This window comes from Cyprinodon variegatus, unplaced genomic scaffold, assembly GCF_000732505.1.
Source record: "Cyprinodon variegatus isolate N-32 unplaced genomic scaffold, C_variegatus-1.0 Scaffold1375, whole genome shotgun sequence".
Classification (NCBI taxonomy): domain Eukaryota; kingdom Metazoa; phylum Chordata; class Actinopteri; order Cyprinodontiformes; family Cyprinodontidae; genus Cyprinodon; species Cyprinodon variegatus.
The window spans coordinates 84347-96401 of record NW_015151828.1 but is presented as its reverse complement, the minus strand read 5'-3'; the positions used below and the strand labels follow the sequence as shown (position 1 = coordinate 96401).

General features: G+C 35.4%; 1 protein-coding gene across 1 annotated transcript in view; it reads right to left on the bottom strand.

The window, feature by feature from the left end:
• Positions 1 to 11498, bottom strand: part of LOC107103086 (melanopsin-B-like) — a 12643-nt gene extending 1145 nt beyond the window's left edge. Inside the window, exons 1-8 of the mRNA XM_015402605.1 lie at positions 11367 to 11498; positions 7486 to 7621; positions 4015 to 4148; positions 3665 to 3868; positions 3408 to 3579; positions 1290 to 1451; positions 1003 to 1110; positions 741 to 915 (exon numbers count right to left, since the gene is read on the bottom strand). Of these exons, the coding sequence (XP_015258091.1) occupies positions 741 to 915; positions 1003 to 1110; positions 1290 to 1451; positions 3408 to 3579; positions 3665 to 3868; positions 4015 to 4148; positions 7486 to 7619 (1089 nt within the window). The 5' untranslated portion in view covers positions 7620 to 7621; positions 11367 to 11498. The remainder of the gene's footprint in view (positions 1 to 740; positions 916 to 1002; positions 1111 to 1289; positions 1452 to 3407; positions 3580 to 3664; positions 3869 to 4014; positions 4149 to 7485; positions 7622 to 11366) is intronic.
• Positions 11499 to 12055: the final 557 nt, after the last annotated feature.

The window sequence follows — 12055 nt, the reverse complement described above, 5'->3', positions numbered from 1 at the left end:
CATATAACTTTGTTTACCAGTCTACCATGTTTTATAAAAAACATGTTAACCCAGTATTTCCAGTGGGAAAAAGGCTAAAGTATCCTATCAAGCCAGGTTGTCCTGTGGGACACAACAAGCTGATATCATTATGGTAAGCGTGCTGCTGCCTGGGTTGGTAGCAGAGGCAAAAATGCAGGCCTTCGAGGAGTTGGGAAAGACCACAGAGAAAGACTAACAGTCAGCCTCAAAATGATTTACAACACAATACAAGTATCACCAGTCACAGTAATTCTTTAATTTAATGTCAGTTTAATGTAATTTGCAAACAACAGACTGTAAATTAAAATAAAGCTATCTGATGTTGGATAGCTTTACGTTTCAAACTTTATAAACAATTCGATACTATCTGTGTCTTCCTCAGGAAAACAATTAAACCCAGCAGAAAATGGATGCATTTGTGTCATTTTCTACAGTGTGCATTATGGTTTTATACTAAATGAAACCCAAGGACTTTTATTTTATTAATAACAGTCCACATCAGATAAAGTATTAGTGTTTCTAAAGTAATTACAGGTATTTTTTTATTCATTATACATATATATTTTTTTTTGTAATTTTTATTTTTATTTTACCTCTAAAGCTATTAAACTTTTAGCTTTTTTGGTAAAGTTAGTTAATATATTTTGTTTTTTGTCAATGCATGCAGAACATGTCTCTATTTTGCCTTTCTGAAACCTACAGGGAGCGCTGATACTCACTGTGTCTGTTGTAGACATGGAGGAAACTCTCTGGGACTCTGATTTGGAGGCTGAAGACTGCCGGTTAAACCCAGAGTCCTTGATAAAGCACTTGGTGTTTGACACTGATATGCAGTTCCTCTTAGGGGCGTGGACCAGGAAGTGAAGACAGGGGACCCTCTCTGCCAGGATGTCCCTTTTGAAATATTTCTGATTATTGGCTGAAATGACATTCTTTCTATTTTAACATTTAGTTAGCAGTTAGTCAGAAATCTGTCCTCACCTGTATTTCGAGTGAGTGATGGCGTATATGAAAGGGTTGTAGATGGCAGATGCCTTTGCTATAACAGCAGGGACAGCTTTGGAGTATGGGTTAAGAATGTGTGCATATCTGAAAGGCAGGGTGTGGAGAAAAATGTTAAAGCATTTACAGACAGATAATATTACATCATTTATAGGCACTGATATTCCATTCAGATCAAAAGGGGGTCATGATTAATGACCAAAGTGAATCAAAATGATCTTAAAAAAAATATTAATTTGCTATAAAGATAAAAGTTGTATATTTACCCAGCCCAGGCGGTGAGGGTGACACATGCATAGGGTGACCAGGAGAGTACAAACACTATGATGACCACAAAGGCAATTTTTGCTAACTTCCATTCAGTCCTGATAGACTGCTGTTGGATCAGGGTTGACTTTCTCACCTGGGACCCCAATCGCTCCACATCTCTGATTGCAAAAAGTGGAAAGGTGCAGATAAAAAAAAAAAATCCACAAAATCAAATAAACATATGAGACAATATAAAAATCTTATAAATAAAAATGTTAAGTAGAATGACAATACCAAGCAAATGTCATTTATTTATTTGCCATCCTGGAAGGTATGTGTCAAAATATTGAGAATGTCTGAAAATGCAATAAGTAAATAACTTATGAAAAAAAGATTTCAATGTGTTATTAATTTCTAAAACTGGAAATAATAAATGATAATAATTTATTTATTTAAACTGTTAACTAATTGCAGTCAGGGAGGCGGGACTAAGGTCATTTCCATAGAAACCCTGCCGTCTGATTGCTTGCAACTGACCAACATTAGATATCTTATTCCTGGTTTTCTGTAAAGTCATAAATATCTCTGAAAAAGGAAGAAATACACTAAAAAGTGTGTTGCAATGAATTTACAGCATATTGGGGGAGCAGCTCCAGCCTCTACATCCCTAATTTGATCAGAAATATATCTAATTAGCTTGCTAGAGTACTATATCTTCTAGCATAGAGGGAGCTGCAATAAGCTTCAGCAGAATCAAAGTTAGCCCCGCCCACTGTCTAACACTGCCTCACATCCTCTCATTAATTTTTCAGAGACCAAACTAGGGATATAGAAGCCATAGTTGCCCACCCAGTGTGCTGTAAATAAATTACTAGACATTTAGAAAATTATTTACAACTTTTTCAGAACTTCTGTTGATTTTAGAATAAAAGAAAAACAGAAAATGTTGTATTATCTTGCTTAGTGAGAAGTATCCAATTAAATGTCACAGTTTCCATACGCAGCCCTTGTGCCACCTTCTTGACTTTGATGATGTGTGGCAGTTTGAATAAATTTGTGTTGCACTTCAGCAAAGGAACAGGACATTTTTAAATAAATCTATTCTATATTTCCAGTTTTAAGAAATAAATGACACAATTATTGCACTGTGGTATTCCTCAAAAAATGCCTCAAAAAGAATATCTAATCTTTTAAAGATGCATTTCTTTAAGAGAAAGCTTTAGAGATGTTTATTGTTCTTCTCTTGACATTTTCCCAACAGCATAACTGTCTCAGCTCCAGTTGTTTTTAGCTTTACACTTTCATGCTAGGTGTTTATACATTTTGTCCTGTTAAAACAGAAGTTCTCTGTGTTTCTCGGGTTATATGGCACATACCAACTACTGTATGACACTTGGTTTCTGAAAAATAAAAAAAGCAAATCTCCCAACACATCTAAACAGAACACAGTAGCAAAAAAAGGCCTTTAGAATGTAAATGATAGGGAAATTAAGGCTGAGATATAGTCCTAAATATAAGAGCACAAAAGCTGTGGTACAAAAAAAATAATAAAAACTCCTAAGATATTTATTGTTTTCCACAAGCCAAGGAGGGGTTACAAAAAACATTCGGGAAAAGGTCGTCTGCTCTGCTGAGACCCAAACCTAATGTTTTGGCTGGCATGAAAAGCTGAGCAAATCCTCCCTATGGTGACAGCTTGATGTGATAAAATTGTCCCATGGGAAGGCTTTGAATTAGCAAGCTCAGGGAAGCTGACAATAGGAAAGACGGATAGAGCTAAATTCAGGTCAATAATAGAAGAAAAGTGTTTAGAAGCTGCAAAAGTTTAAGTCAGGAATGAAAGTACATCTCCCTGTTGGACAGTGACTCTAAAAACCCATCCAGATAATATAATTAGAATTATTATGGAAAACTTGAAATCTTAGGTTGTTTATCCAGTCAGACAAATCTTTTATCAGCTATTTTGCAAAGAACATGCAGAAATGATTGAAGACGTGCAATGCTATTAGCGGCAAACCCACAAAAGACAAATTTGCAATTACCGGTACAAAATTTGTGGTGAAATTTCAGATAACAAAACTGATCTGGAAATCTTTTTAGGGATTAATGGGTGTTAGATTAAAGGGTGCTTGTACCTGCTTGCATGGCGGATTGCCAGGAACATGCACAAGTAACAATAGGATATGATGCCCAGAGGGATGAAGAATACGAAACAGCATAACATCAAAGTGTAACTTTTATTGGCCGGAGTAGATGTCACATAGTCCCATGTACAAGAGGTCATCAGGCCTTCAGGTATGTAGGAACCTTTGGAAAGAAATTTAGTATGAAGAACGTGCAAATTAGAAAAAGTAAAGAGTATCTGAAAATACTGCTTGATGAAGCTACTTACTCCACCCTAAAAGTGGTGCAAGGCTCCAGGCAAGTGAATAAAGCCAAACCAGAGCAATTATGAGGAAGGTTCGTCTTGATGAAGTCCAGACCATGGACTGCAATGGCTTGGTGATGACTATGTAGCGGTCTATAGAAATGGCCAGGAGGTTTATCATGGAGGTGATTCCAAATAAAGCCCCACAGAAGGCATACAATTTACACCCTGTAGGGGATTAATATAGAAGGTGCAGGCGAAAGGTCACATTTTACTCATCTGCAAAAAATCCGCTTATGCATTTAAAGCTTTTTTCATATAAGATATCCTGTTCGTACGATTTACATCATTGTTGAAAATAAGGAAAATTATACCTGTTTCTCCAAAAATCCACCCTTTATAGAGAGAGTTAACGAAAAAGATCGGTGACTGTGTGATTGCCATTAAGAAGTCACTGATGGCCAGGTTCATGATGAAGAAGTTGGGAGGTGTTCGAAGTTTCTTGTCACTGAAAGAGATTAGTGTTAAATATTTTGACATAAAATGTAGATGAGAAATTATGAACTTAAAAATGGCTATAGATATAAGCACTTATAGGGGCGACAGTGGAGTTGGATGTCGGAGTTTGCCCTGAAATCCAAGGGTTGACTGTTCAAGCCCCGGCTCTGACTTTCATTGTCGTTGTGTCCTTGGGCAAGACACTTCACCTGCATTGTCTACTGATGGTGGTCAGAGGGCCCGGTGGTGCCAGTGTACGGCGGCCCCGCTTCTGTCAGTGAGCCCCAGGGCAGCTGTGGCTACAATGTAGTTTGCCACCATCAGTGTGTGAGTGTGTGTGTGAATGAATTTAGTGTAAAGCGCTTTTGTTGTTCAAGTCTCCTGACTTGGCGCTAAATAAGTACATGCCATTTACTAATTAGAATAAGACATTAGAACTATTAAAGATGGAATATGATTTTAAACAATGAAACTCTAAATTATTAATTCCTTTATATATGCTGTTTTAGATTAATGCTGCATCATATACAAGATGAGCTGAAGTATATGAAGAAATGGCGTCAGATGTTTTAGATGGTAGACAGTATATAACTGGTTTAAAAGCATTCATTTGGATCAGCTATTTGTGCATTTTTTCAGACTTTCAACATGTTCATGATGGCATGGACTTTTAAATCATAATAAGCTTAAGGATTGAGCATAGGGTTGTGGAAGGGGATGTTAGCCCTCAAGGTAGCAGGTAAAGGGTTTGGATTTATATAGCACTGCTCTAGTCATACTAACCACTGAAAGCACTTTACATTAGGGCCACAGTCACCCATCAATACATATGTTGATATGCAGATCGGTTGGAAATTTGTGGTTAAGTGCCTCCCATGGGCACATCAACATGTGACAGAAAGCTGGAAAGGAACCTTCACCTTTCCATGTAAGAACTTCATTTTACTTTAGTTACATATGCCTCATTTTTTCAATCCTCCTTTCCTGTTGGATCATTATGAATAAAAGCCACATTACCACAGAATCTTTAAAAAGAAGTTCACAGAGATATTCTAGAAAATGAGACAGGCACACAGCATCATAGATCTTTTAAAATTATTCTCATCTGGTGTGTTTGTTGCAGAAAAGCTCAATCTTCTCAATAATAAATCATTGGATTCATTATAAGTATATATAGATACATTCTTCTTTGAATGCATTTTTAAAATCAGTGGCAAATCTCTGCAATGTTTGATCAAACATGCTATACGTAAGAAATTTACCCTTATATTGACTGCATATTTCTTTGATATGTAAGTAAGGTTAAACATATTTAAACACATTTTTACGATAAAGAAACAGGAACTGATCTGATAGTGGTAAAATATGTAAAAACAAAGGTGACACAGCCTTTTGATTAGAGGAATTTGTTTAACAGAATATTTTTCCTCTTCTAAGAAATCAACATCGTTTATCATTTGTAGCCACAGTCCTTGGACACATTCTTTGACTTTTAAGGGCAACAGGCTTTTATTAACACATGTATAGGATAAATAATTGCTGGGGCTAGACTGATAGTGGAAAAACAAACTGTCACTTTGACAAAGAAAAATAGAGAAACCCTTTTTGAAGACAACTTAAAAACATACAAGCTGCCCTTGACCATCAATAATTTATATCAGTACTTAAATTCTTCCCTTTTTAAAAGGGCTTTTGGCTTTGATTTGGCAGATATTTTTATTGTAGTATTTTTATAGAACAGCTTTTGTGAGATAGCTTAAAATCTGATAAATAGGCACTCCCTATACTTGCCTAGCATATATACATTTTAGACACAGATTTGTTGACATCTAATATTTATTTTTTACATACTTTGTTTTTCTATCTGTGCCGACTTAGATGCCCACTCACCGAGATGAAATATCAATAGTGGTAAACACGGCTCAGGCAGATAGGATAGAGTGATTTTGTGTGTACTAAACAAGTGTGACATGAGATGCAATTGAGTGATGCATCATTTGAAGGAGACATGCATCACCAGCTGTTGCAAGAGAGATGTCAGGCACCAGGATTTTGGTGCTTCAGTTGGTATATTATATAGTAAACTGTATATAAATGTGTTTTTGTTTCCCCCCAAAAAAGTAGAATTAGCAGGAATATTTATTTCACTTTATTTATTTATTTTTTATTCTACAGGAGACCTCTAACCCATATGAGAAGGCATAGCTAATATGATGAGCTGGACAGCTGCAGCAATGTGACTTCCCAGTTGGTACAGTATTAGGCTCTTCTTCTGTTACAGTGGTGTTTCATGGCAAACATACCCTCTGCTCTAATGTCCAAGAAATTCAACTTTAAACTATTCTGTCCTATGAAAATTATTCCAGAAATTATTGTTAGTCTTAGAGAGCAATAGTGTGTTTCTTGCCAACCTTTAATGCAGCTTAACAAGGTTAGTCTCTTTCTGTTACAGGCATGCACCTTTACATCAAAAGTTGAAAGAGTAATGAAATGTAAGGTTTTTGGAGATTTTCTTTACCCTCTCGTGGTCTGCTTTCATGGCTAACCCGTTCAGACTAGCAGACCCAGGCATGGTGCTGGTTGTTCTGAATGACTCTAATTTGTACACTATTTTCCCTACTGTGGAATGGCAGATTTACAGTTCTTTTGACACCTCTTTAAAACCCTTTCCAGACTCTTAAGCTGCTCAAATCTTTGCTCTGCAGACATCAAACAGCACCTTACTGGTGTTCACTGGTGCACACCAGACTAAGCTCTTCCAAAATGCTGAGAGGCCAACTTTCTTTTATTTTTTTCATATATCATTGATGTGATAGTCCTGTGTGTGGTTTTAGTAATTTTATTTGTATATAGAAAAATGGGGTGACCTAATTAATTCCTCATCACTTTTTTATATAAAACTTTTTAAAGTTGTGTTGAGATTACATCACATTTATTTGTATTTTAATGTTTATTTTACATATCCCTATATGTGAATGTGTTAAAACATTGTATTAGCCAAAGGTGTTGGATTCATTTTTATTTATGTTTTAGCTTGTATGTTTTAAACTTTTAACCAATTGCAATTAAATATCCAATAAATTCACATTGTTTAACTAGTTTCTTAGTTCTACAATTCATTAAAAGTATTTAATATGTGATCATTCTACTCTTAGGAAACACAGCTGAAATAAAGTCTTAAAAATCTCAAAAATTATATATTATTGTAGACATTTGTAATTAAGTTTTTTATTAAGATTTAATAAAAGGCACTGTACAACTTTTTAATCACTGATGTAGAATAGAAAAATCAGTATAGATAAATAAATATTTTCTTTATAAGTAAAGAAGTGAATCAACATACTTACCAGGAAAAAGCATACATGACCAAGGCATTTCCAGTGACTCCCACTGTTCCAATCACTAAGACGAAGAAGGCGACAATGTAGTGAACATGGTCGGGGACGTCCACATGCCGGTAAAATCCGGGTTCTACATCCATACCTATGATACAAACAAACAGATTTTTTTTAAACATTTGAAAAGCCTGAAAGTCCTGCAGATTTCTTTTTTCCCACATAACCTACTGAACTCTTGCATTGTGCAACAAAGTTTTTCATGAGGTGCTTTCCTCATGGTCATATGAAATGTTCTCTTTGTTACTGGGAAAACGTTGAACATGTGCCTTGTTGGTTCACACGAACAGTGAAATTCCACTTTGGAAAACAGGAAATTCCAAAATGTCCAAAATTTATAAATTTGAAGAAATCATAGTAAACCCCATTGTTAAATTCACAGACATATAAAATGGTAGAGCCCAGCTTCTGCATCATAGGGTTCATCATCCAACGTCTGTTACAGTGAATCCAATTAACCTGAAATAAGGTTAAAAAAACTGGCAGGGAAGCAAATTTTAAGAGATGTTATAAAGAATCAAAACATTAAACAAATGTCTAAGACAAGAAGAGTAAAATCTTAAAAAGTATATATACTTTTTCGCAAATATGATCATATTTTTAACACAGGAGCTGTTTCTGGAATGTACAGATTAAATGCCAAATTGGAAAAATATGCCCTGTGATGATTGCATGTCTGGACTAAAATGTTAGGCTGAGGCCAGAGAGCCTTTTCTTTCAAAGTACAGATTAATAGCTGGATGAAATATCCAGAGGATGACGGAAGTCAAAACAAACAGGCATGATTGGCTCTGATACTTCAGTGTAAGAGCAGAAAGCCTACACTAAAACATGGCAGTGGCAGTGTCATGCTTTTAGGACATTTTACATCAGTTTCAACAAGGATGTTTTTCATATTTTGTGATGTGAACAAATCTATAAAAAGTGCCAAATATCAGATAGTTTTGATTGGTATATTTCAAGAGTCAAGAAATCTTAATATAAAGGGGGGCTTTATTTTTAAACAACATAATTAGACCCAGCATGCATCTGAACCACAGAGTTATTCCAGGAGAGAAAAATAGGAAGATAGATAAAAACTAACTAGCTGAAGATCTTTAGCATTTTTTCCCTGCAGACACCAGGGAAAAATTATTCTGCATGATGCACAGTCGGGCAGCAACATCCTAACCCCATTTCTTTTTCATTATTAAAGTCATTTGTAATTGTGTCTCATCTATTGCCTATTAAATAAGCTCTGTTAAGATAAAAAAAAAAGGCATCATCTTAACACAAGAATATTATTGTGTTGATATAGAACACATTCCAGCTACTAGGCATCCATAAATTCAAGCACTAATAAAATTACTCTATTAATAACATATTCTAGCATTTTTATTATATAAATCCCATTTTTTTGAATGGACATGAAAAGGTACAATCCTGGCTATTTCTGGTAAATTCTGGATTCTCTTCAGCAGACCACATATTGAAATTGATGCAGGACACTCATCACAAATGATTTTTTTTTTGTATATATTTAAAACCTCCATAAAGTCTCTCTCTTATGCTGACATGCCATGACAGATTATGACTAAGCTTTACGGAAGGAGCGGTGGTAATTATTTACAGGTGTTATAGGTTATTTAATCAAGGGTATTGCGAAAGCCAGAACATTTTAATATCAATTAATAAGGCTTCCAGACAGTAAAATGGGGCAGGTGAGTAATTATCACGATAAAGGTTGAGCAGAGGTGGAGACTGCAGTGCTTTTTCTGATGAGAGCAGAGATGTTCATTACTGACCCGGCTTGCTTCAACAATTAGTGGCGTTCAATTTAAAAGTACTTCCTACCCTCTGTGGCTTGTCTTTATAATGTGGAAGCCATTTAAAAAATAAATTGTTATTGAATACAAAATGGTTAAATTGACACCATGGAAGCGATTATAAGGGAATTTTTCTTTGATTTGGTCCTAGAGAAGATATTTCTGTTTGTAACGCACAAAGAAACTCCTAATCAGAGTGACTGATAGGTCTTTTAGAGAGGAGTCAGAAAACTTCTGCTTCATTAGTTTAGGGTAAGCTGGAAAATGTCCTGTATCTTATAGCTAACGATGTGTACATACAGCAATGAGTCTATAAGAATAATATCATATTTTTGAATAGAGTTACAGTTTAAACCTGTAATGGTAGACATAAATGTAGAGCAGTTGGTCCTTCTGCACAGGGAGCACAGTGCATGAACCTGTTGGAGATGCTTGCTGTGCTCATTGAGCTTTTCCCAGTCAGAGATAGTCGGAATTAACTCTTACTTCCTCACAAATTCAATACCTTGAAGGTTAATGTCACTGAAAAGTGGGACACAGTCAGCGTCTTTATGGTGAAATATGGCTCATGAAATTCTAATTTAAGAAAGCAGGTGATATTACTCTTTTCACATTGCAGCACCGTCTCTGGCAGGCGAGATGAGAAATAAATAAACACATGTTCTTCAACTCCAAAGTAGCATTGGCATCTGATAGATTAGACTCTAGCTGCCTGTCTGTCTAACTTTATTTTCTGGCTACATAATTACAAGTCTTTTCGTATATGTGTGAGGCAGCAGAAGGAAGGGTCTGCACACATTGGTGCAAAAACCTACATGTGTTACCTATTCAGAGAAGCATTTTGCTTCTGCTAGTTTTGCCTCCTTTGGATGAAACTGTGACCCCAGGTTGTTGGGTTAAAGAGAGAGAGAGTAGAAAGGAGCGGACATCCTTCACATATTGTTATTTTCAAAGATACATCCTGAAGAATTTTCATTGAACCTGTGAAAGGTGTTAATAGGTAAATTTACAACCGTTTTTTTACACACTGTAACACTGACCTTTTATCTGCAAAGAAGTAAGGGCTATGCTGTCATCTATTTCAAATAAAATGTTTGCAAAATTCAGTTGTTTGTCAGTAGAGATCTTCCTGGAGTTTTTTTTTTTTATGCAGAACTTAAAAACAGAAATATTTTATTTCAGCTCAAGTATAACTTCTTTTAAAATCTAGGTTATGGGTAAGTATTTTAGCCCTGTGACTTGTTTGTTTATATTACTTCACATTGTGTATTGGCCAAACATTTAAGTAGTTTCACAGTGTATAGATTCTCTTTTATTGGTAGAAAAACAAACCTACAACCCAACCATGCAGTCAAGTCTAGCCAGTATCAAGTTGGTCCATATTTGATCTGGATTTGGCTTAGTTAGATAAGAAAACTGGATTATCTTTATTTCTGCTGTTTTTATTTTGCATAAATATCAATAGAAATTTTACCTAATGTAGATGATACATGTAGGATGTGCCATGTTTACAAGGATTCAACCTGAAAAATTCCCCTTTATCTTAATGCGATACTCTACCTGGATAAATAAAGTATATACATTACAATGATTTAGATCTTTTGTAATCTGTTCTGTGCATACACATATTAGATTCTTTAATTTTTAAAGACTCAGCTGGAGCTAACTAACTGAATCAAATGCCCCTTTTAGAAAATAAACAATTGTAATTTGATTGACTTGGAAAAGATTTTCAGGAATCAAGTACACATGTGATATTATCTACACTATGCACAGTAATGTCTTTTTACAGTTATTTTTGGAAGCTTAATCAGATGGGTTGCATTGATTTTCAATAAATGATTTTAAAAGGATAGCTTAGTTATGAAATGTAATTTACTCAATGCTGCTGCTTTTTCTTAATTGGATGTTTGCTACAATAGCTTTTAAATGCATCATCTACAATTCTTATTTGTCACTGGAAAAAATCTCAATACTCAAAAGAAGGTTTTAGGTTTCAAAAATAAAACAACTTTAACTGTACTGTACCTTCTGCTGAAATTGTATTCTCCTTCCCTCAACAGGTTAAGTCTTCTTGATCTTTTTTCTTCTTTTTTTGCAGAAGATCAAAAACATAGAAGCTGTACAGCCGGTGATAAATCCAGTTAGTTTTAGTATCTTATTCTCAGCTCTTTAAACTCCAACATCTGAAGCTTTTCATGCTTGATACACTGCTACCAGTGCTCCACAGAAGCAGGAATGCACAGAATGAGCCTGAAAGCTACAAGCAGCACATTGGCCCATCCTCCAGATAGCTCCCCATCATGCATATCTCTCATGGCACAATGAATCAATGATCCAGCTAGTGTGTGTTGCATGCATGAGCGAGGATAGTCATTTGTTTCTGATTGTGTGGAAAGGCAGGTATCAGCAGCAAAATATAACTTGTTTGTTTTCGTTTGTCGCCTTTTTGTTTTTTTAATGCTAAAAATAATAAGCTAGTCCCAGGAATCATGGGCTCTTGATTATGTTTTGTGCACATTGATAACTTTTTATCAAACAGAAAATACAAGTGGTGCATTTATATTCATGCATTGGGTAGGAAATTTAGACAGGACGTGTCAAAGTGCCCCGAGGCAGTTGAAACATGCTCTCTGAGAATAAGGGAAAGAAGTCTTGTGGTTTTTAAGAGGGGGGAGCGAAATCTACCCTGGCTGGTACAAAGTATCATACTTGTT